At 37.3% G+C, this 24,948-nt stretch overlaps 2 protein-coding genes across 2 annotated transcripts; one reads left to right on the top strand and one right to left on the bottom strand.

Annotated features, from left to right (window-relative positions):
• Positions 1 to 2,756: 2,756 nt before the first annotated feature.
• Positions 2,757 to 5,265, bottom strand: LOC115961213 (transcription factor TRY). The gene is made up of 3 exons (XM_031080230.1): positions 5,214 to 5,265; positions 4,973 to 5,060; positions 2,757 to 2,904 (listed from the first exon to the last, which is right to left on the bottom strand). The coding sequence occupies exons 1-3, from the start codon at positions 5,260 to 5,262 to the stop codon at positions 2,757 to 2,759; spliced, it is 285 nt and encodes a 94-aa protein (XP_030936090.1). The 5' UTR covers positions 5,263 to 5,265.
• Positions 5,266 to 12,739: 7,474 nt separating this feature from the next.
• Positions 12,740 to 13,906, top strand: LOC115961212. The gene is made up of 2 exons (XM_031080229.1): positions 12,740 to 13,242; positions 13,339 to 13,906. Exons 1-2 carry the CDS (start codon positions 12,740 to 12,742, stop codon positions 13,904 to 13,906), a joined length of 1,071 nt encoding a protein of 356 aa, XP_030936089.1.
• Positions 13,907 to 24,948: the final 11,042 nt, after the last annotated feature.

Below are 24,948 nucleotides of genomic sequence, written 5' to 3'. Positions count from 1 at the left end.
TAAGACGGAATGGACAGAAAAGGACCTAATAAGAGCATAGAGGACCAAATAAGACCGAATGGACCGAAAAGGACTGAATATGAACCAAGTGGACTGAACGGACCGAAAAAGACCGAATAGAACTGATTAAGACCTAATAAGACAGAATAGGACCGAACATGAACCAGTGGACCGAATAGGACCGAACATGAACGAATAGACTGAACAGGGCCGAATAAGACAGAATAGGACAGAATAGGACCAAACAGGACCGAATAAGAGCGAAGAAGACTGAACATGAGTGAATGCACCAAACAGAGACAAAAAAGACTGAAGAAGACCAAAAAAGATCGAATAAGATCAACTGAACAGAACCAATTAATTAGAACGAATAGAACAGAACAGAAATTATATATATATATATATATATATATATATTTTTTTTTTAACTCCGCGGTTTCTATTATTATCTCTTTTTCTTTCAGCTGGCTTAACTTCTCTCTCACTCACAGCCATGCTTTTGTGTGTGATTCTTGGCTAAAAAGAGGCAAAATAAATAAATAAAAACTAAAGTTTTTTTGCTCTCATTCACACACCACACTCTCTACCAAATACATATAAACAAACATTCCGCATTCCCTTATATATTAATCCTCATAAACACAAATTAACTCAAGTTCCAAAATTCTCCTTGATTTTTGTGTTCCACCAAAATCCTTTTTCCCCTCCCTCTTTGTTTCAAGTGTTGAAAAACTATATGCATCTCATACATATCAAGCACAACTGAATTAAACTAGGATCTATTTTTAATTATGTATATATGACATGAATGGATGAATATGAAATTTGTTAACCAGAAAACATGTACCTTGATACTTCAAACCTGAAAAAACAAAGAACGAATTTTGCGAAAGCTTTATGAATTGTACCACCTTAATCTTCACCTCAACAACTATGCTTATGGTCAAGAAAGTAGGCTATTCCTTTGTTGAGAAAACCCATGAAAGCTTGAGAGGACGACAAAAATATGGGTTTTCTCTCTTTTCTTTTGTGTAGTTGACACCCAGGTAGAATTTTTCTCTAAACAAAATTTTCTACATAAAATACTTTGCACTATTGTGTGTGTGGCCAACGCTCTAACGAGGGTTTATATGCATTGCTTGAGATGGAACCATAGGGAAAAATAAAATTTTGCTCTAATAGGCATTTTGGCTCTGTTGTTATTTCTTAACTATCCCAAAATAAGCAGTAATTATATTTTATTTTGCTTTAAAAATATAATTACACTTTAAGATTTATTTAATTAAACAACACATCCCTTGACTGCTTAAAAGTTTCCTTTAACCCCTCCATGAAATCTTCATAGTGAAATAAATTCAAATGGTTATTATCACTTCATTAATACTATATCTTAAGTTCTTGTGTTCCCAATTTAATCTTTTGATTGTTCTTATATTCTTGGAATCTAATTTTATAGAATATAAATTTTTAGGAACTCCTTTCTAAGATGATTGTGCCTCAGACTCTAAATAATTAATCCTCATCTAATTTATCTCCAAAGGATATTCTTTGTCTCTTATTGAGATTATGGTTACATTTCGTATAATACTATCTCCGCAATGCTACATGTGATATTGACCATACAAGGTCTCATTCCTATATACATCAAAGCAACATACACTTCATGTTTGAGTCCTCCTCTTACTCAAGATTAAGGGTTAAAAGATAGGGCTATTTAAAAATGCTGGTGGACCAAACTAACTGATCAAATAGACCATTCTAATTAGTTTTGGTCAGTTTTTTGCTAGTTCTAATCTGTACTAGTTTTAGAAATTGAAAATTTTTATCTTTTGATGCGGTTTTGACGTTGTTAAAAATATAACAACAAAACAAACTATTCCATTATAGTTACCGGCCCTTTCTAGTATTATCAGTATATAAGGCTCCATTTTTTTATTTTTTTATGGACATGAAATATAACATTACTTTAATGACAAGAAAATTAAAAAGGCAATCATAAAATTTTTCAAAATTTATCATTTGTTGTGGTGACAAGTTAGGGTTTTTTTTTTTTTTTTTTTTTTTTTTTTTTTTTTTTTTTTTTTTTCAAAATAGAGAGAAAAGTGGCAAGTTGGTATTGGTGCAATATCATTTTTATATGATTCCAATTTTTATATCATTGTTATTGTTTTCTAATTACAATATGATGAGGTGATCAACATGTTATAAAACAAATTATGTGAATAGAATTATTGAGATGCAAATAGATAATCAAGTCACAATAAAAATTTCAGAAAAAGTTCTAAATATTTTTAATTTTTAACATCTCGGGTAAGAATGACACAAAGTAGCGAGATTTGAAAATGTTGAAAAATTCAAAATATATTGTGTTCAACCCCATCAGATTATAGTCATGAAAATTGTAAAAATCAGATGAATGAAACAACATTTGGAGCTCAAATCGAGATAAGATTTGACCTAGAACGGTGGCAGCAATGACAACAAAATACGCTGCTATATGCTTTTTGAAATTGGTGCCCGATCTACTTCACTGCAAAACCTTGAATATGACAAATTTTTTAAACTTACCCTTATACATAGCTTTCCTATATTTGTCTCACCTGTAACATTGGTCAATGAAATGTGGGAGGGTGGAGCTAGAGATTGCTTATTTATTCATTACTATGAGGTTTGCAAAAATTTAGAATTCTAATCAAAATTAAAAGACAAAAACAATGAAAGAAAGAAAGAACTTTAATTTCTGTAGCAATTTAAAGTCAATGACCAAAGACTTTATAATTCTCTTTCTTATGCACTTTTCTTTTACCAGCGACCCCTTCACGTTCATAACTACCTCTCATTATCCAAAATCTCTCTACTTCTACAGCATTTCGGCCCGGAATCCGGCCAGCTATTAAATCCCACCTGAAAGGAATCTTTATGTGTTAATATTTAACATTACTAGTAAGCATTGACAAGTATGTGAAATATCAAGATCTTTGTGATTGTGTATTATTTGGTTCTTTCTATTTTGGGTTCCGATTCTCCTCATCAATTTTTGTCAGAATATGAACATTGTACTCAAAGGTAAGAATATGAACATTGTACATAAGAAAAAAAAAAAAAAAAAAAAAAAAAAAAAAAAAACCAGTATATATATACACTAGTTAGGTACATATTATAAGAGCAGGTAAAGCCACCACTTAGGCATCTCCTCCATCATGTCTATAAGAAGTTTTCTTAGTCTAGGCTAGGTTGAATTGAAGATGGGAACTAATAATGTAGGTTGAACTATGTATACAGTATAGTCTCCTTGGTGTGCGAATGATATCTGAAACATATACACGGTGTGTTATTTGATTCTCTTGGTATTCCCCTTTTTTATTGCAGGAACATGTCCTAGATTTTGAGCATTCATGTCTTATATACGACTGACAATGATCAAAATTGAGATGATTAAACAAAAGGGTGTGCCCTCTCTCATTCCCACGTGATAGAATTAATATATATATTGCGAAAATGGACAATTTTAGTGTGAAAATAATAATAATTCCCTTAAAACAAGTAGTTTTGGATCTTTGGTTTCTTATTTTCTCGTTAGAGTTGACTAAAACAAAATCAATATGCTAAGAATACCAACCACAATAAGAGATTTGTAAATCAAACAATACAAAGAAGAAGGACAAAGTAACTATATACATTTAGAGAACAACCTATAATTAATTCTTATTTTTGCACCAAAAGACACACAGAAATAGCAATAACAATAAATTTGAGGCATTGGATTTATATGTCATTGGAAAATTCTGTGCTGCAGAAGCAACTACTAAGCCTTCTTGGGGTTCCACATTTAGTAGTCAAAAGTCACATGTTAGCATGTTACTTCTACTCAGTACAAAACACTTCTTTTATATATAGACTGACTCATGCCCATGTAATACAGTATTAAATTGTACAAGAAAAAATTATTGGCCATGCATGGAATGGATCTTGCCTCTTGGTCTATGGTTAAAGACACTAGAGTTTTTGTTCAACGAAGATTTTTAGAAAGAAGACAATAAAAAAAGAAGAAGAAGAAGATGTTTTTACTAATATGTCAAAATTTACTAGCCACTCAATTTTCTGTCTGCAAGTTGTCTATTATGGTTATTGGTTTTAGCCCAAAAATGAAAAGTTTGTATTTTATGGGACCCAATTCGATGGTTAACGGCGAACCATATCTCCTCAATTTAAATGCCATACAGTGTGAAAGAGATATGACAGACATGGTGCTTATTATCACTAATCCAGTTAGGCCCAAAATAGAAAGTTTTTAGGCCCGTTTGGTAAATGTGTTTAAAAACTGAAAATTATTGTTTAAAAACATTTGTGAAAATAAGTGTAAGTGAAAAAGTGTGTCAAAATATATGTAATGTTGTTTAAAAACTGAAAATTGTTGTTTGAAACACAAATCAAAAATATTGTTTAAAAACTGAAAATTGTTGTTTGAACCTGGGCATTATCCTTGTACTTCTGTACTTCAATATTACTAATGATGTTAATTCACACACACACACACACACACACAGGAAAATTGATAAAAGTACAATTTTTTTTTTTTTTGAGAAAGTTAAAAGTAATATTTTGATATGAACAATAAAAAGAACTTTGAAATTATTTTTGAGACACAGGAAAATTGATAAAAGTACAATTTTTTTTTTTTTGAGAAAGTTAAAAGTAATATTTTGATATGAACAATAAAAAGAACTTTGAAATTATTTTTGAGAAAGATAAAAGTACAATTTGTACTTAGAAAAAAGCAATATTTTCAAAACTATATATGAACAAATTAATAAGTTAAAAAAAACTAGAAGTAAAAACATCGTAAAATAGCTATATACTAGCTTAGCAATTGTTAAGGATATAAAACTTATTGCTTTAACCACTAGGATTTTATATGAACAATAACAAGAACTTTGAAATGGCTCTAATGATAGTTTTGTGGTGAACTTACCTCTGTCCAACAAGTCTATACATTCTATAGACGAGATCTTCTTCTTGTTCAGTCATGCATATAACCTCCCATTTAGTACTACTAACCTCTGCCACAGATAAACAAAACAATTAAGGTTTAAAAGGTTTAATCGAAAAGATCAAAAAAAAAAAAAAAAAAAAAAAAAAAGAGTCCCATTACAGAAAACGTATATAAAATGCATAAGAATTGGAAAAAGGAAGAGGGGGATTGGGACACTGGCCTTCAGATTCAAAAGCGGTGATTTTAGCTTGTTTTTGGCCTTGGTCCATGGTTTCTATTAAGAGCGAGGAAGAGAGTTTGAATGGAAAAGAATAAGGGTTGAGAGAATGAAAGAAATCTAGTAAATTGCCTAGAGGAAGTAAAAGATATGATAGAGTCTAAAGTATACGTGTCTAAAAGTACAAAAGAAGGGAGATAATCCAGAAGATGTCTGGGCTTGTCGACTTGTAGGCTTGCCTTGTAGAATTGTAGTTGATAATGAGGTGGAGCGATGAAACCAAACCTTCTAAAATATGTAGAGTAGAATAAAAAAGGATACAAATATCAGCTGGATAAGCTTTGAAGAAAACTATTATTATATGATCAAACTTAATGGTATTCAAGCTGTAAAATAACCAATGCGCACTATGACATAATAGTCACTTCACAAGTTTAATTGTGGCATGTTAACTTGTAGGCTTGCCTTGTAGAATAGTAGTTGATAAAGATACGGAGGGATGAAACTAAACCTTCTAAAATATGTAGAATAGAATAAAAAAAAGATACAAATATCAGCTAGATAAGTTTTGAAAAAGCTATTATTATATGATGAAATTTAAAGGTATTCAAGTTATAAAGTAACCAACACGCACCTTGGCATGATGATCACTTTACAAATATAAGTGTTTATGAGAGCTGTTCATGAATTGCACACATTGCAAAAGGGAGAGTTTTTATTATTATCTTGTCGTGACCTACTTGTGACCTAGTCGCATTCGCGACTTGCTAGAGGACAGAATTTTAGCTCCTTAGACTTATCCTAACCCACCTCATTTTGTACCAACCCTAACATATTCCAATTTGTTACTGTGCTCATGCCTTTGAGGGAGAAAACTCATTCATTCCTTGAGAGAATCCTTAGTTTTTCTTTCTCTTTCCCTCTCACCATGTTCATACGTTGAGAGGTGATTTCCCAAACACTCCTTATTGCCATTTGTTAGGTTTTAGATCCCTGTAAACTAGATTTTTTAACCTAATTAATTAACCAAGTGAATACTTAGGTTTATTATTCAGATCTAGGTTAAAACAATAACGTCATTCTTAGGGTACATTTTTTTTTTTTTGTCTAATATTATTTAAATAACATCTATTTATTTTTCAAACATCACAAACAAATTATTGGGCATACCTATATATATTTTACTATTACTATGCTAGCCCACGACTATTCTTCTTTCCATCACAAAATTGGGCTACAAATGTAAAACACTATAAGACCCAATATTTTTGTAAACCCTAAATTATTTATTGAGAAAGCTAAAATCTCATTCCTTCTAAAGCCCAAGAATTTTCATGCTTAGCAAATATTTGAAAAAAGCCAATAATTCAAATACATGGCAAAACAATTTTTGTAAGTTTTTAGACCCCTTAAAACACAAGTTGTTTAACCTAGTTATTTAGCCTAGTGATTACTTAGATAAATTATTCATATCTAAGTTAACACACTCAAATCATATCATGTAAATAATGCGGAAATATAAAGAACACACTGTAAGAGGCAAAATTTTTAAGCCAATTATAAAATGCCACATCAAAGTTTAGTGGCAAATTCTAAATTAATGTCATTAAATTAGAAGATGACATTTGTCATCCAAATTGGCATCACATTTGCATATCAAAATTTGCCACGTGTCCTTTTGCCCACAAGATAAAGATAAATTTCATATTCAAAATTTATGGGTAATTATCTTTATTAAAATAATAAATAAATAAAATAAAGATAAATTTTATATTCAAAATTGGTAGATAATTATCTTTATTAAATAAATTAAATAGAGATAATTATTTATCTTTGTTGATTATTATCTTTATCAAAATATGATTTTTATCAAAATAGATAAATAAAGATAATTATCTCTAAGAAGAATTTGGGCCAATCAAAAGTCTGCTACATACTTTCAAGCATATCAATTCATAGTGGAGTTTATCCTCTGAAATCACTATAAATAAATGACATCCTCTCTCATTTTCAACACCAAGTTTTCAAGAGGCCTAAGCTCTGGAGAAATTCTGTCTCAAGAAATTTTGAAGAATCTTTGAAGAACTTGAAGAACATTCGAAGAACTTGAAGAACATTCGAAGAGCTTGAAGAACTTGAAGGACAATAAATATCTAATAAGCTCGAAGTTAGAGATTTATTGTGAAGACCGATCAATCCATCTTCCAATCAAAATCAAGAAGATTCTTGTTCGAGTCAAATTCAATGAAGATAAAATCAGAGGGTATTCTTTTGTAAAAGAATCAAAATAGAGATTGTACTCATTATACATCAATACAAATTTATATTTGCAAACCTATTTCTTTTCAATTGTTTGATTTTCTACAATTGAGAAAAATTTGTGTTTACACACACGATATGATAATCTAGGAAAACCAAACCAATAAAAAACCTGGAAAGGATTTAACCTATCTATCCTCAAGGTAAAAACAGATCCACTATGAAAGAATTGAAGTTTGTACAATAAGACTTAGACCACTAACATCCTATTGTTACCTCGAGTAGAAAACTTACTACCACAACCACGTGATAGCTCCGAGTCCACGGGCTACTTCTTTCTTTGATCCATTACAACCATAAGTACTCCCACTTGTGACTTTGAGACTCCACTCAAAGGTTTTAGATCTTCTTTAAGTTCTTTATGCAGTAACTGAAGCACCAAGTTCTTGACATGAATCTTGATCTTGATAACCCTAAGTGTGTATGAAGGCAAACACCTCTAGATCTTACAAGAGACTCAACACACAGCACATCAAAGACTTCTAAAACATAGCTAGGGTTTTTCTTTTTATACTTGGAGTAAAACATAAAACCCTACACGTCAAATCAGACTTGGGCTAAATTGGAAAATTCTATAGAAAAATTAAATTACACGAGGTTCGATCGATCGAGTCTAATTTTGATCGATCGAGCCTTGCAAATTTAGACCAATAAATCTTGTAATTACTCAATTCCAACTTTACAAATAAACACACTTTGAGCAAGCCTAAACCTAGACTCTATGTTTTGATCATAGTTTGCCAACATAATACATAATGAAGTTCTAATATATTTATCTCCTAAAGTCTTAGAACCTAACAATTTTATCAATGGAACTCAAGTCATGATTCAAATTCATGGCAATACCATTTTATCAATTGGATTCAACCCCATGATCAAAGCCCATGATTTAAACCCATGGCAAATTATTCATCAGAAGCCCAATTTTCATTGGCAACATCAAAAGCCCAGTTCTTGCTGGTAACATCAAAAAGCCCAGTTCTCATTGGCAACATCAAAAAAACCCAGTTCTCATTGGCAATATCAAAAAGCTCAGTTCTCACTAGCAATATCAAAACTCAATTTTCATTGGCAACATCAAAAGTCCAGTTCTTACTGGTAATATCAAAAGTCCAATTTGCATTGGCACTATTTTATCAAAAGCCCAAGATTATTAACGCTTGGCAAAAATATTATGTTATAATTATTTCATTTAAAAGATGAACAATTTTTCTTAAACTTTACTATGGCATTCATCTCAAAAAACCAGGGCAATCATTTTATAAAAGCTCATGGAAAGTTATCTTGAAGATTATGATATTTATCTCATAACATATTTTACATCACAATACCCATAATATTTATCTTCAAAGCTCATGATAACTGATGGTGTCACAAATCATCCAAATCCATAACTCGTCCATATGTCTCGTCTAACTAAAGAAGCTACAATAGGCGAAGAGAAAATTGCAAGCGTTCTGGCGAACCTCGTCCATATATGGACGAGCAATACCTCATGGAATCTACTCATCATTTACGCAGGGCAAGCCTTCCAAGATGGTCTCGTCCATCTTTCACTAAAGATGGACGAGCTCATCGTGGAAGTCTCGTCCATCTTTACTAAGGATGGACGAGTTCACCGGCCCGTCCAACCCAGGTAACTTCCACAGCGGTTATGGAAGTTACCCCAATTCTCTGGACTCCTCGACATTGGGAACGGTTACTAAACAGATAACCGTTCCACACATACTATATAAGGCTTCTTCGATGAAGGGTAAGGGGATTCAGACAATTTCATTTTGAGAGAATACTTCTTCCTTACAGAGAGTTAAAAAGTAACTAACTTGAACATCGGAGGATTTTTGGCCGGTCGCCACCGGTCCCCTCTGATTCTGTGTTCTTTGTATTACAGGAGATAGCCCAAAGATCATCGCTCGAGTCTTGTCAACCCACTGATATCCAAGGAATTATCAGTTGGCGCCATCTGTGGGGAGAGATTGTTTCACAGTTTACTTCTCCGTGACAAAGGGTTGATGGTTCGAACTAGATCAAGGGCTAATAGCCCAGGCCGTCAAGGGAGCAGCAACCCACATCGCGATCGCCAGTCTGCACCGGTCATGCAGGAGTCATTTGTCCAACATGCGCAATCTATGGCAGACGCTATGGCGGAATTGACTCGCCAAAACCAAGAATTACGAATGGAGATTAATAGAAGGAGGCAAACACATGAAGAACGTGAAGGAGGACAAACACAGAGTCATGGCGGTAGAGAGAATACTGAAATTGGAAGTCAGTTTAGAGGCACCACTTCACGAACGGTACCTCACCTGAAGGAAGAAATGGACCAAATGAAGAGAGTTATGGAGGAAATGAAGGAGAATATGAGAAGGGAGAATTCGATAGAAGATTTGGTTCACAGGACTGATTCTCCCTTTACGGCTTCCATCAACGGTCACCCCCTACCATCAAAGTTCAAGTTGCCTTCTCTGGATTCATATGATGGAACATATGACCCGTTTGATCACATAGCCACTTTCAAGACCACCATGCATCTTCAAGGGGTACCTGATGAGATAATGTGTAGAGCCTTCCCTACCACCCTTAAGGGTTCAGCGCGAGTTTGGTTTAGCAAAATACCCCCAAATTCGGTGAGTTCTTTTGAAGAGTTGAGTAAATTGTTTGTTAACAATTTCATTGGGGGACAAAGGCACAAGCGTTCCTCGTCCAGTTTGTTGACAATAAAACAGGGAGAGAACGAGAGCCTTCGGTCATTTATCACCCGTTTCAACAGAGAAGCTCTCAGTGTGGATGAAGCAGATGATAAGCTTCTTCTGGCAGCCTTCCATAACGGGGTGAATTCGGATCTGTTTATACACAAGCTCTATGAAAAAGAGCCCCAGTCCATGGCCGAACTCGTCCATTCGGCTCAGAATTTTATGAATGCAGAAGATGCGATCATTGCTAAGAAGAGGAAGAGGTCTGAGAGAATGGATGCAAATCCCAATCGCCATCACGAGCAAGGTACTCGTCCAAAGAAGGGACGGACGGAGGAAAGGAGAGACCGAGAAAGTAAGAAGCCAGGCCCTTCAGTACGGAACCAGCAATATACCCCTTTAAACGCCCCACTTGAGTAAGCCCTTATACAAATCAAGGATGATCCTTCCCTGAAATGGCCGAAGAAAATGAAGGGCGATCCCAACAAGCGCAACAGGAACAAGTATTGTCGCTTCCATAGGGATCATGGTCATGACACAGACGAGTGTTTTGACTTAAAGGAACAAATTGAAAATCTCATAAGGCAAGGGAAGTTGAGGGGTTTCCTTGGACGAGACCAGAGGGACGAGAAACAGAAGGGAAAGATGGAAGAATCATCACGACCACCACTCGGGGAGATAAGAGTCATTATTGGGGGAAGTTCAACTGGCCAGTCGTCCAAGTCCAAGAAAGCATATTTGAAGGTAGTACAGAGCGTCCAACTTTCTGGACAATCTTCGAGAGCAAGGTCCACGGACGAGCGGGCAATCACTTTCACGGACGAGGATGCTGACCGAATTCATCACCCCCATGATGATGCTCTTGTCATCTCCTTACTAATTACAAACTACACAACCAGAAGAGTGCTTGTGGACAATGGAAGCTCAGCAGACATTTTATATTATCCAGCTTTTCAGCAGATGAGATTAGGACGAGACCAGCTCCGTCCAGTGAACTCCCTCTAGTAGGTTTTGGTGGGATGAAGGTGCAACCAGTGGGTACTATTTCCTTATCCGTGGTAGTGGGGGCATATCCACGACAAATCACCAAGGATGTGAACTTCCTTGTGGTAGATTGTCCATCCTTCTACAATGCCATAATTGGGAGACCAACTTTGAATAGTTGGAAAGCCGTTACTTCTACTTACCACTTATCAGTCAAGTTTCTAACAGAACACGGGGTAGGATAGGTACAAGGTGACCAACTGGCAGTAAGAGAATGTTACTTGGCCATGTTGGCCATGGATGAAAAAGTTCAAGCAATGAATATTGAAGAAAAGAAGGTTGTAGCAGAGCCTACTGAAGCATTGGAAGATATTTCCTTGGATGAGGATAAACCTGAGAGGTGTACCAGGGTTGGAGCAGATTTAGAAGAGAAGATTAAAAAGGACCTCGTCCAATTTTTGAAGAAAAACATCGATGTGTTTGCGTGGAGTCACGAGGATATGCTGGGTATAGACCCTAGTGTCATTACCCACCGTTTGAATGTATGTCCTTCCTCCAAGCCTGTACGGCAAAAGAAGAGGGTGTTTGCCCCTTAGAGAGATGGTGCAATCAAGGACGAGGTGCAAAAGCTGATGGTAGCGAAGTTCATTCGGGAAGTGTACTACCCGGATTGGTTGGCCAATGTAGTAATGGTCAAAAAAGCAAATGGCAAGTGGAGAATGTGCGTGGACTTCACTGATCTGAACAAGGCTTGCCCCAAAGATAGTTATCCGCTACCGCACATTGACCAGTTAGTAGACTCAACTGCAGGCCACAAATTGCTTAGCTTCATGGATGCCTTTTCAGGATACAATCAGATAAGAATGGACGAGGCTGACCAAGAGAATACATCTTTTGTCACCAGTCAAGGCTTATTCTGCTATAAGGTGATGCCATTTGGTTTAAAGAACACAGGGGCGACATATCAGAGGTTGGTCAACCACATGTTTCGTCCGCAAATTGGGCGGAATGTGGAAGTCTATGTAGATGACATGCTAGTGAAAAGTCAGAACGAAGGAAGGCATCTAGACGACCTGCAGGAGACATTTGACACATTGAGGCAGTATCACATGAAGCTGAATCCTAGCAAATGTGCCTTTGGAGTATCATCAAGAAAATTCCTTGGCTTTATGGTCTCCTACAGGGGAATTGAAGCAAATCCAAATAAAATTCAAGCAATATTGGACATGAAGCCACCGCAAAATACCAAGGAAATCCAATCCCTCACTGGACGAGTTGCTGCGCTTAACAGGTTTGTCTCTAAAGCTACTGATAAATGTTTGCCATTTTTTAAGGTTCTTCGAAGATTTGAAGGCATACCTTACCATGGCACCGCTGCTGAGTCCATCAGTGGAGGGAGAAGAATTATATTTATACTTAGCGGTAACCCTGCATGCCGTGAGCTCAGCATTGATAAGAGAGGAAGATAAAGTGTAAAGACCTGTGTACTATACAAGCAAGGCATTGAAAGGAGCGGAAGGAAGGTATCCACAAATGGAGAAATTAGCCTTCGCATTGATCACCGCTTCAAGGAAGCTGAGGCATTATTTCCAAGCACATGTCATTAATGTCATGACAGATCATCCGCTCAAGAAGGCAATGAATAGACTGGAAGCTGCAGGACGATTAATCCAGTGGGCTGTGGAGCTAAGTAAGTTCGATATCAGGTATCAACCAAGGCATGCCATAAAAGCTCAAGCCCTAGCCGATTTTATTGCGGAGTTTACCCCAAGTCATAATGAGACAGAAAACAATAAGAGATGGATCGTCCACGTGGATGGTTCGTCTACACGGCATGCAGGAGGAATTGGTGTGGTCCTGCAATCCCCAGAGGGAGATAAACTGAAGCATAAAGTCCGTCTACAGTACCAAGCGACTAACAATGAAGTCGAATATGAAGCCCTCCTCAAAGGGCTAGAATTGGTAAAGTTTGTAGAAGCCAAGTCCATATGTATCATGGGGGATTCCCAACTGATCATGGGGCAAGTGAATGGGATGTATGAAGCGAAGGAAGAACGAATGAAGAAATACCTTGGTAGGGTGATGCGCCTTGTAAAAAGATTTGAAAAAGCTGACTTCATTCAAATCCCAAGGGAGGAGAACATGAAAGCTGATACTATAGCAAAAGAAGCCTCAGCAGATGAATCATTAGAGAAGTCAGATGAAGTTCAATATATGCCAAGTATAGATGTCCAGGAAGTACAACAGGTGGATAACAGAGAAAATTGGATGACTCCCATTATATCATACTTGAAAGACGGACGACTACCAGAAGAGAAGGACGAGGCCAGAAAGGTGAGGGTGAGATCAGCTAGATACGTCCTTATGAATGAAGTGCTATACAAGAGAGGTTTCTCTCAACCTTACCTTAGATGCTTAGCTCTGGACGAAGCAAACTACGTATTGAGAGAAGTTCATGAAGGGGCATGTGGCAATCACTCAGGAGCCAGATCACTTGTCCACAAGGTTGTCCGTGCAGGGTATTACTGGCCGAACATGCAAGCTGATGCTAAAGTATACGTTAAGGTCTACGACCAATACCAGCGATTTAGCAACGTCCCCAGGCAACCATCGGAATACCTCACCCCAATGGTGGCACCGTGGCCCTTCGCACAATGGGGACTGGACATTTTGGGTCCCTTCCCTTTGGGAATAAGGTAGATGAAGTTTTTAGTGGTGGACATCGATTACTTCACCAAATGGGTGGAGGCAGAACCGTTGGAAAATATCACATAACAGAATGTGAAAAACTTTGTGTGGAAGAACATTGTATGCAGATTTGGAGTGCCGAAGGTATTGGTGTCTGACAACGGACGACAATTTGACAATGCACTCCTCAAGGACTTTTGCTTACACTTTGGAATTCAGAACCATTACTCCTCGCCTGCACACCCCCAAGCCAACGGCCAAGCTGAAGTTGCAAACCGATCTCTGTTGAAAATCATCAGGACTCGGCTTGAGGGGGCAAAAGGAGTATGGCCAGATGAATTACCAGGAGTTTTATGGGCATACAGGACCACAGTAAGGACCCCTACAGGGGAGACTCCTTTCAAGCTAGCCTATGGAAGCGATGCAGTCATACCTGCAGAAGTACATATGGCTAATCATAGGGTAATGATGTATCAAGACAAGGATAATGAGGACCAGCTTCGTCTGAACCTCGATCTAATAGACAAGGTAAGGGCAAACGCAGAACACAGGGCAGCAAAGTATAAGAACCTCATGGCTAGGCAGTATGATGCGATGGTGAAGCCTAGGCGTTTCAACATAGGAGATCTCGTCCTGAGAAAGGTCTCTTTGTTAACCAAAAACCCAGCACATGGGAAGTTGGGCCCAAACTGGGAAGGACCCTATAGAGTTATCAACTGTAAAAGGCAAGGATCCTACTACCTGGAGGCCCTGGACGGGAGAAAGTTGGAACATCCTTGAAATGTGGAGCACCTGAGGAGGTAATACCAGTAAGAGCGAACCTATGGACGAGACTGGGTCTTATCTGTCTACTAACGTATTACTACGTATGATGCTGTTTGTGTTTGATACTACTATGTTTGGTGTTGCTTGTGTGTGAAGTTTGAAACTACGATCTTATTACTTATTATGGTTGTGTTATGGTTATGGACGAAGTCATGAAGTATGTATTTATTAAATAAAAAGGCATCAGTGTGCATGTGCCTTATCTGTAAACAATATTTATGTTATGTACAAAATGTTGTGTGAATTCTCCATGATATTGTCGTCCAAGTCAATCCTCAAGAGGGTTGAAAGATCCAAGACGAACAAAATCTCTGGACGCAGAGATGTAACGTCTAAATTTTCTTGAATAAAGTAAGGAAAAAACCACATCCACACTCGTCCAAATCATGGACGAGGCGGAGCCAACTGAAACAATCCAAACTCTGGACGAGAGAAAAAGTTGGGCAAAATAAGATGGTATGTAAAATTAGTTTGTAAGTCTTAAGACGAATCAAGCTAATTAAAAATACTACCTGCTAAGACGAGTTAGACTACATGAAAAATATGTATTCACGATATGGACGAGCTAAAGCTGGAGTTAAAATAGTTTAGCAGCATTTGTCCATGCAAAGGAAATGAAATCACTTGTCCATGCAAAGAAAATAAAACTTCATTCAAAGGGTGGACATCCTACGTCCAAAAACCCTTGATTAGTTTGAAAAGTTGAAATGGTTTACTTAAAATACCCGTCCTAAAACCATGGACGAGTATAATGTATTCTTGTTACATAAAGAAGGTCCAAAAACAAAGGACCAAATATAAAAAACCAAGCAAAAAAGAAAACAAAGGCCACTAAGCTTAAAAGTCTCGTCCTAAGAAGGGGGAGCATTCACAGCAGGCTCGTCCTGAGGAGGCTGAGTACTAGCATCGTCTTCCACGTTGACGTCATCAGAGCCGGTCTGGAGAAGAGAGCTTGTGGCAGCAGCAAGGTTAAGCTTGATTGCGCTAAAGTCAACTTCAGGGAAGTTCTCAATAGCGTCCATTCTGAAATCTTCAAAACCAGCTGCATAATTGCGATCCAAAGTGTCTGTATACACTTTGGACGACTTGAACTCAGCCACAACGTCCTCTTTTGCCTTGGAGAGACGAGCATTCAATTCGTCGTTCATCTTCTGCAAGTGATCAATGCGCGTATCCTTCTCCAATGCATCAGTCCTTAGCTCCTCAATCAGCTTGTTACGTTCTTTGACCTCGTCCTTAGCTTTTTCAGCAGCCCCAGCCCATTTTTTACAGTCAGCATTCACCTGCTGAATCCTCGTCTCCAACAAGACTCTTGTCTTGTCCAGCTCTGTTGCCTGTCTAGACACTGCTATAAACTTTGACATGGCCTATGAATAGACAAAGCAACATAGAATGATTAAATGAGGAAAAGTTGCTAACCGAACAAGGACGAGAGATACTGACATACCTTGAAGAGGTCATGGACGCCTGAATGCTCAAATTCCTTTAAGCCCATGTTATAGCACATGTTTATATCCTCGTCCTAGACGCCTATCTGGAAACGTTCCCAAGCCAGGTTTTCGTTCTCAACAACGTTCGTAGAAGGCTGGGATGAGCCAGGCGTAGTAGTAGACTTAGCCAAAGGAGTTCTGGGCGGAGTCTTGGACGGAGTGGACTCAACTGGAGTGGACGAGTCCACATCGACTATCTAGACGGCAGGCTGAGACTAAGGAGGTTTGGACTTGACCACCTTGGACGAGCCTTGCTTAACCCTTTTGTCTCTACGACTGGGGAGCCCTTCTAAGTCAATGTTCTTTGGCAAGAACTTCCTTTTGTCCCCAGCCGTTGGACGTGTCTGACCCTCAAGACGATCCTGGGCCTGACCCTCAGGACGTTTCCCCTCTCATGCAATTTCCTTCCCTTTGTTCTCTTTCATTGTTGACATTCCTAAGACGAGATGAACAAATCAGGAATGTATACATAAAAAAGAAAAAGAAAAGGAGGTTTAGCTAAAAACTTACTTTTTCGCACAGTAACTTCGTGGGCGATAGCTTCGTCTGAAGGCTCAGGACCTAAACCCCACTTGGCTAGACGTCTAAGCGTGACAAGAGAACGAAAGCTCCTGTCTGTATGAAGACGAGCCCTGTGGACACGGTCACGGTGAAATTTGCTCAAGGATGGACGTTTGGCAACTACAACACAATGAACAAACAAAGGTTAGAGATTGTAAATATACCAAATAGAAGAAAGAATAAAAATAAACAAGGGGAAGGGACGTACCTTCTGGACGAAGGTTCCCTAGGTCCCCAGTGTAAGGGGGAAAGGGATCCCTGCCAAAGTCCACAGGGCTCCCTGCCCAGAAACCTGAAACAAAAATGAACTCCATCTTCCACTTCCTATCGGACGAAGCTAGGGACTTGATTAACCTACAATCATTCCCTCTAGCAGTAAACTGATAAAAACCCTCAGATTGACTTATAGCAGAAGGTTTACAACAATAAAGGAACTCGTCCACTGTAAGAGGACGGTCCCCACCAAAAACTTCCCTCCACAAAATTTGCATGGAGATAATTAATCTCCATGCATTAGGATTGAATTGACAAACACCTAAACCTAACTTGACTAATAACTCTCTAGTGAAGGCATTTAAAGGAAACCTAAGACCACCTAGGAAGTAAGATTCATAGACGCCTATTCCAAAACGGGGTTCACAACACCACTCTCCACGGATGGGTAGCTTGGGGTTAAACTCGTCTGGGATTTGATACCAAGATTTAAGACTATTTAACCTTTGTTCGTCCGTCTTAGAATGGACGCCTATAGCGCAACTAAAGACGGTTTCTACCTCGTCCGTAGGATTGGACGGAGAACCAGCTCGAGAGCCAGAAGCTCTCCTAAGCTGTTCTTGGACGACCTCAATAGGGAACCCAGGGGCCCCAGAAGAGTAATTCTCGTCCGTGCTTCCTCCACTCTCATCACTAGCGTTGCTAGAACTAGACCTATCACTAGTGTCCTCACAGTACTCGTCTATAGCCTTATTACGGCTATCAGTAGACGAGGAAGCAACAGACATATCTAACAAGAAACTTAAAACCTAAAGACGAGGAGAAGAAGAGTACCTGGCACTAGACGGAAGAAGACTCTAGACGCAGAGGAACTCCTAGACGAGGCTTTAGACGATGGATGTCAAGGAAGAAAATCTCTGGTATGAGGAGGGTTAAGGGAGGCATTCCACTATTTATAGGATGCTGACCTGGGTAATCGAAACGACCCAACCAATACGAAAGCGACACGTGGCATCTACCTCGAAAAAATAAATCGACGGAATCAGTCGCCAATAAAAAAATGACACGTGGTGCAGTAATTATTAACCAATTATATACGTCCAAGGACGTCCAACCCTTTGGACGACTCACATGGACGAGGGGGCAACTGATGGTGTCACAAATCATCCAAATCCATAACTCGTCCATATGTCTCATCCAACGAAAGAAACTACAATAGGCGAAGAGAAAATTGCAAGCGTTCTAGCGAACCTCGTCCATATATGGACGAGCAATACCTCATGGAATCTACTCATCATTTACGCAGGGCAAGCCTTCCAAGATGGTCTCGTCCATCTTTACTAAGGATGGACGAGTTCACCGGCCCGTCCAACCCAGGTAACTTCCACAGCGGTTATGGAAGTTACCCCAATTCTCCGGACTCCTCGACATTGGGAACGGTTACTAAACAGATAACCGTTCCACACATACTATATAAGGCTTCTTTGATGAAGGGTAAGGGGATTCAGACAATTTCATTTTGAGAGAATATTTCTTCCTTACAGAGAGTTAAAAAGTAACTAACTTGATCATCGGAGGATTTTTGGCCGGTCGCCACCGGTCCCCTCTGATTCTGTGTTCTTTGTATTACAGGAGATAGCCCAAAGATCATCGCTCGAGTCTTGTTAACCCACTGATATCCAAGGAATTATCAGTAACTATTCAATCCCACAAGCTCACCATTTAAATTATGATGTGATTATTAAAAATTATAAACATTACTTATGATATGGAGTTCATCATTTTCAAAAATAGTAAATGTTGTTTGCAAAGGCATTTTGAAACTTATCTTATTATTTCAAATATTACAACTCATTGCCCAAAGACCCATTACAAATATCTACGAAAACCCAAAATATTTACTAATAATAAAAGTTCATGAGGGATGAAAACCCATGGCAACATGTGTTGTTGATGTCCATTTTGTAGGATGAACACAACCCAACCCAAAGGGACCAGCCCACATGAGCAAGCCCAATCCAAAGAACTCCAACAAGAGGCAGAGGACTGAAAATAGACAACCAACCCTTGTTCATCCTTGACCAAGGTACAGCTAAAGGCCTCTACAAGAGAACCAAGTCTTTGAGGATGAACTAGGGGCTGTCCCATCAACTTTCTATCACCCTCTACCTGACATGGACAGTGCCCTAAGGTTGTGATATCAGCTGAAGTCAAATGGGTGATGGAACTTCATCATTTTCCTCAAGACTATATCTCCAGCGAAAGGGGAGCTGAAACCAAGTTATCCAAATCTCAACAAATCAATGTTATAAATGTCAAAAATGTTCAAGACATGGTTCATGTGCCAAGCCCATAAATCCTAAAGGGAAAAAATTGGGAACATGTGGTTTGAATGGCATAAAGAGATTTCCAACAGAACCCTCAGAAGTGGGCTTAAACTTTGACACCTGGCTTGTGGTGTTGAATCCTACTTCTTGGGATCCAAATCTCAGTTGCAGCACTAGGATTCCTCCTTGATACTTGCCTTAATCCTATTGGTTAAACTTAGCTTTAGAAAATCTTGACATTTAATGCAAAACACCCCAAAAACCCACCATGTGTCATATAACCCAAAGAAGCAAAGCAGCCCCAAAGGCAAATCTCGCACTTCTGGCCAAATCCTAGGATAATTAAGCCTAATACTCTGCCCCCTGATTAGTCCTACGTTTTTGGACTTTTGTTAATTAATGCTTCCCTAAACTCCACTATAAAAGCATAAGCACACCAACCCACAGACACACACCGACTCCCTCTAAAACTTCTGATTTGCTTTCCATTTTGCTTGTGTTTTAGCTCTCCTTAAGCTCACTACTCATTCCCCTTAGCCCATACTCACTTAGCCTCAGATATTCCCTTCCTTTTCTACATATTCACAGCCCATAAATACCTCTTAATCAACCACAAACAACCATTTGCTCACTAAAGCCTTAAACTTAGCTTTAACTCCATCACACCACCACAAGCCTAAATACCAACTCACTCAAAAATAGCCCACACCATCCCATTCATGCCTTATGTATATATATCCCCCAAAATCTTAGTTTAACACTTGCTACACTGAGCTAGAATCTCTCTCTCCCTTCACACCATGCCAATTAACCCCTTTCTTCTTCCCATGGAACCTTTAATTTTTACTTTTTGTTTTACTATTAAAGGATATAATGTATTTGTAACAATGGAATTCTTCCCTCATATTGATGTAATGATGGCTGAATGTACAATAAATTCCCCTGATCAGGACATACAAGGACATCTAGAAGTGAACACCTTCTTAAATCTATTTAATAATTGAACTGCTAGACTTAAGTCCTTTATTTCTTGCTTGGATAGGCTTATCACCACACCGAAAGCCTTTGGGCGTCATCTCAAGAGCCCATCGTTGAGTTTTGGCTTAACTTCCCCATATTTTATTTAGAGGCATCAATTTCCCTCTCAACAGTCATATCACGTAAAGTAATGGAAAATATAAAAAACACAATGATATGATCATTCAGGAAAACGAAACCGGTAAAAAACCTAGAGAGGATTTAACCTAGCTATTCTCAAGGTAAAAAGCAAATTCACTATGAAAAAATTGAAGTTTGTACAATAGAACTTTCACACCTGCTCATTGGGGTCGCTGGTTAATATATCTTACTACCACAACCCCATGATAGCCCAAGTCCACAAACTATTTCTTTCCTAGGCCATTGCAACACAAGCACCCACACTTATGACTTTAAGACTCACTTAAAGGTTTATCAACACAAACTCTCCTATTTGTGACTCCAAGACCACCCTTAAAGGTTTATTAGCAATTGTTGATCTTCATGCAGCAACTTTTGATCTACTGGTTCTAAAGATATGAGAGTGATATCCGGTACTGTCTTTGATAGAGAAAAACACAAAACCTTTTAGATCTCACAAGAGCACCTTCAAAGTCCTAATAAAACGTGCCTAAGGTTTCCTTTATATACTAGAAGAAGTAGATCTAAAACCCTAATCCTTTTTTAGCTTGAACTATTGTTGGGCTGAACTTAAAATTCTACAGACCCATATTTCAATCGATCGAGCCTGTCTCTCGATCGGTCGAATCAGGCAAATTATAAAATCTTCTTTCTACAGATTACTTGTTCTTGAATCTTAAATTGAATCACCTTGAGCATTGTTTAATAATACCTATAGACTCTAAGATCTATATCTAGACAAGTTTGTACTCACGGTTTGCCAATTGTTCTAAACTTTTAGAACCTAACAATCTCCCCCCTTTGGCAATTCATGACAAAACTTACATATAATATGAAATGCTCAAATACAAGAACAACCCAATACAATAAAATGCCCAACAACATCACAAATCCCAATCTAAGACTCCTAACTTAGAAGTTGCGATAAGAGGTCTTAATCAAAATATACCTGTCTTTCCTGAAACACTTAAAAAAAACAGATCAATGCATGTGTGGAAAGAAAGACATATAAACAATATTAATCAATAAAAAAAAAAGTAAATTCTAACTCTCCCCCCAAGTTAGATACATCAAAATGTTTTTATCTTCTGCCCCTTTCAAAAACAATTTTATCTCCCCCTAAACAAAACATTTTAAAAACATTTTAAAACAGGATTCCTACATTTCATCTATTTCTCCCCCTTTTTGTCGTGAATTGACAAAGACAATTAAAACAAAGAGTAAGTAGTAAACATACGCAACAAAGGATAAGAGAAAATAGAGAATCAAGGGAATACAAAACAATTTAGCACAATAGAAAATAGAGGCAACTCCCCCTATAAACAACAAATGTTAAAAACAAATTTCTCCCCCTATAAACAAAACAAGTTTTAGGAAAAATAGTTTAGAGGTAAATTGAGGAAGTGGAGGACAAAAAAATACACAAACCAAACTTAAAAACTAAGTTGAGGATACACATAAAGAAAAATATTCTCTCTTTCAATAAATGCAAACTTGACACTATGTGACTCATAAACAGTTGCGCAAGTAGAGAAAATATTTGCACATTGATTATCCATCATATATCTTAAGAAAAATATTTTCTACAGTTCACACATAAAAAATAACATATACTAAAATGTACAATGGACTCAAAAATTAATCAATCAATTTTTAAATCAAGTTGAGTACCCAATTTAGCAAAGTGTATGCATGTTATGTATGAAAACAATGAGAGATATGACTGCAAAACTGCAAGATGGATACAAAAAATAATAATAATAATAATGCAATGCACGTGAATCCTAAACACCATTGATGCATGAAAAAAAAATTGGTCAAATACTTAAAAACTGAAAAATTTTCGGTTTCGATCGGTCTAGAATTGATTAAGTATCAATCGAGAGAGGTAGAACCTAGATTTGAAAAATCTGGAAATTTTCGATTGATCGAAAATCAGATTCGATCAATCGATAGTTTTAAAAATCAGAATCGATTGATCAAAAATCAATCAAACAGCAATCGAGCCAAGTAGAAAGTCATGTTTTGAAAACATAAAATTTTCGACTGATCGAAAAACACATTCGATCAATCAAAACTCAGAATTTTTGAAAAAACTAGAAATTTTTCTGCATAATCAGTTTTGAAAAGATTTTTCATGACATGTAATTGTAGACATCCTATTTCGTTCCTCAACTATAATGCATACCTTTTGTGCATGCGTCCCCCCAATGATAAACTAATTGAATGATGTGCATAACTCTCTAATCTCTCTCTCATTTGACACGTTTTTATTTTATTTTTCAACTCCTTTATTTATTCATTCATGGTTTTTACTGTCAATCTTTATTTTAAGTTCATTTGAAGCAACCATTTTTAATCCATGCATGCTTGACTTTTTCCCCTTTTCCACAAAATCCTTAGTTTTTGAAAGTTCTATCCAAAAAGGTCAAGTTTTGTCTCTCAAGCTCCTTTTGTTAATTTAACTTAAAAACAATTGCATTTTATTTCAAATATATTGGCAAACACAGCTTTAGTGGTCAAAAAGAAAAGGACACAAACAAAACATAATGGGGAGACGTACATATTTTTGGTACAGTGGACAGACACCTCCCACACTAAGTAGGTCCAGCGTGCCCTCCTCTGCACAATTTTTGTCTTAGTTGTCATTCCACTGTTCCAACGAGGCAGAACAGTGTGTGCAAACAAAAACAAATAGTAGGGGTGTGGATTTTGAATTTTGAAAATAGAGAGTGGAGACCATATAAGGAAGGGAAATAACAAGAGGGGGGGGGGCGGGGAGAAAGAAGAAAAAAAAAAAAGAAGAAAGGAGAGAGAATAGAGAAAAATAAAAGAAAGAAAAACAGGGAGACCATTTTGTTTTCCACTGGATTCCAAAACTAGGATGGACCCATCTATTTCTCATCTCCAAAAATCATTTTCATTACACCTCTTTGCATTCTAATTTTCAAAAAAGCTTTCAAAAAACACATAAAAAGAAGAAAGAAAGAAAAAAAAAACATTGAGAGATTGAAATTTCTTGGGAGAAAACTTGGTCTTGAGGGGGGACAAATCCCGCTTTGTACACAGCTAGTTCAGCACCTCTCTATCAAACATCACCGGTGGAGTGTCGCATGGTGGGAGGACCATCCATCAGAGAATGCCATTGTCATCACCGTTCATCTCAGTGGAGTCACCATCAAACTCGTCCAAGGGTGCTGGGTATGTTTTCAACCTTCCCACTTTTTATTGGATTCATATCTCATGCAATACCTAGGGTATTGCATGGGGTGCAATAGTTCTAATATCAACCATTGATTTAAACCAATGGTTGTAAAGGGTTGCCACATCATCAATCCGTGTCTTATTATTTTTTGGCTTAAATACACTTTTAGTCCCTACATTTTGATTTTTTTCCATTTTAGTCCCTACATTTTATTTTTACCAATTTTAGTCCCTAAACCAATTAGCACATGTCATATCAGTCATTGCCGTTAGCCAACTAACAGAAACAGCTGACGTGGTTGACGTGGATATTAAAATATTATTAAAAATATAATTTGACATTTTTTAAATGCCAAAATTTTTTTAAAAAAATTAATTACTCAATTTTAATTAAAAAAATAAAAACAAAAAAATTATTTTCTTTAAAACAAAAATTTTACTTTCTTTTAATTAAAATGAATTTTTTTTTATTCCAACCTTTTTTTTTCAAAAGAACATATTCATGTTCTTTATGTTCTTCCCGTATATGATTCATATTCTTACCAAATTAATCCTTATTTTCTTTTCCTTTCTTGTACTTTCTTTATAACCAAACACATCAAAACAAAATAAATTAATTAAATGTCTTTCTTGTCTTTTTTTTTTCTTTTCATTATTTTTTTCAGAAGAACAAGTTCATGTTCTTTGTGTTCATCCCTATAATCAATCTCCAGCAAAAAACAAACTCTAAACCTAGATCCTAACCAAACCCCAAACCCATATCCCCAGTAAAGCAAACCTTAGCCTTCAAACCCATAAGTTTTCTTAGCAAACAAACACAAAAAAAAAAACCCACTGGAAAATAAAAACACCATATCACCACCACCGAATCAAAGAACATGAAGATCAAACCCAAGTAAAAGAATAGAAACCCAACAACCAGCAAAGTAGTACCACCGAATCAAATCATCCGCTACCACATCAACGAAACCACTCCTAAACCAAACCATCCAAAGAATAGAAACCCAGCAACGCACCCAACTTATCCACTCCCAAACCAAACCATAATCAAAGAGGCTGAAATCTGGTGTGATCGGGTGCTGGCGGCGATATGGCCGGTGACAGCACGACACAGCACCAGTGACAGCTGCGGTCTCAATCTCGTCGAATTTGGAGAAGAACTGCCTCAATTTCTCGGAATCGGAGAAGACAGCTCCGGTTTTGATCTCACCATCTCTATCCTTGATCTGAACATACTCAGATATATCCCCTTTCTCTATCTTCGATCTAGACCACG

This window comes from Quercus lobata, chromosome 9 (genome assembly GCF_001633185.2).
Source record: "Quercus lobata isolate SW786 chromosome 9, ValleyOak3.0 Primary Assembly, whole genome shotgun sequence".
Lineage (NCBI taxonomy): Eukaryota > Viridiplantae > Streptophyta > Magnoliopsida > Fagales > Fagaceae > Quercus > Quercus lobata.
This window is presented reverse-complemented; position numbering and strand designations above follow the sequence as displayed.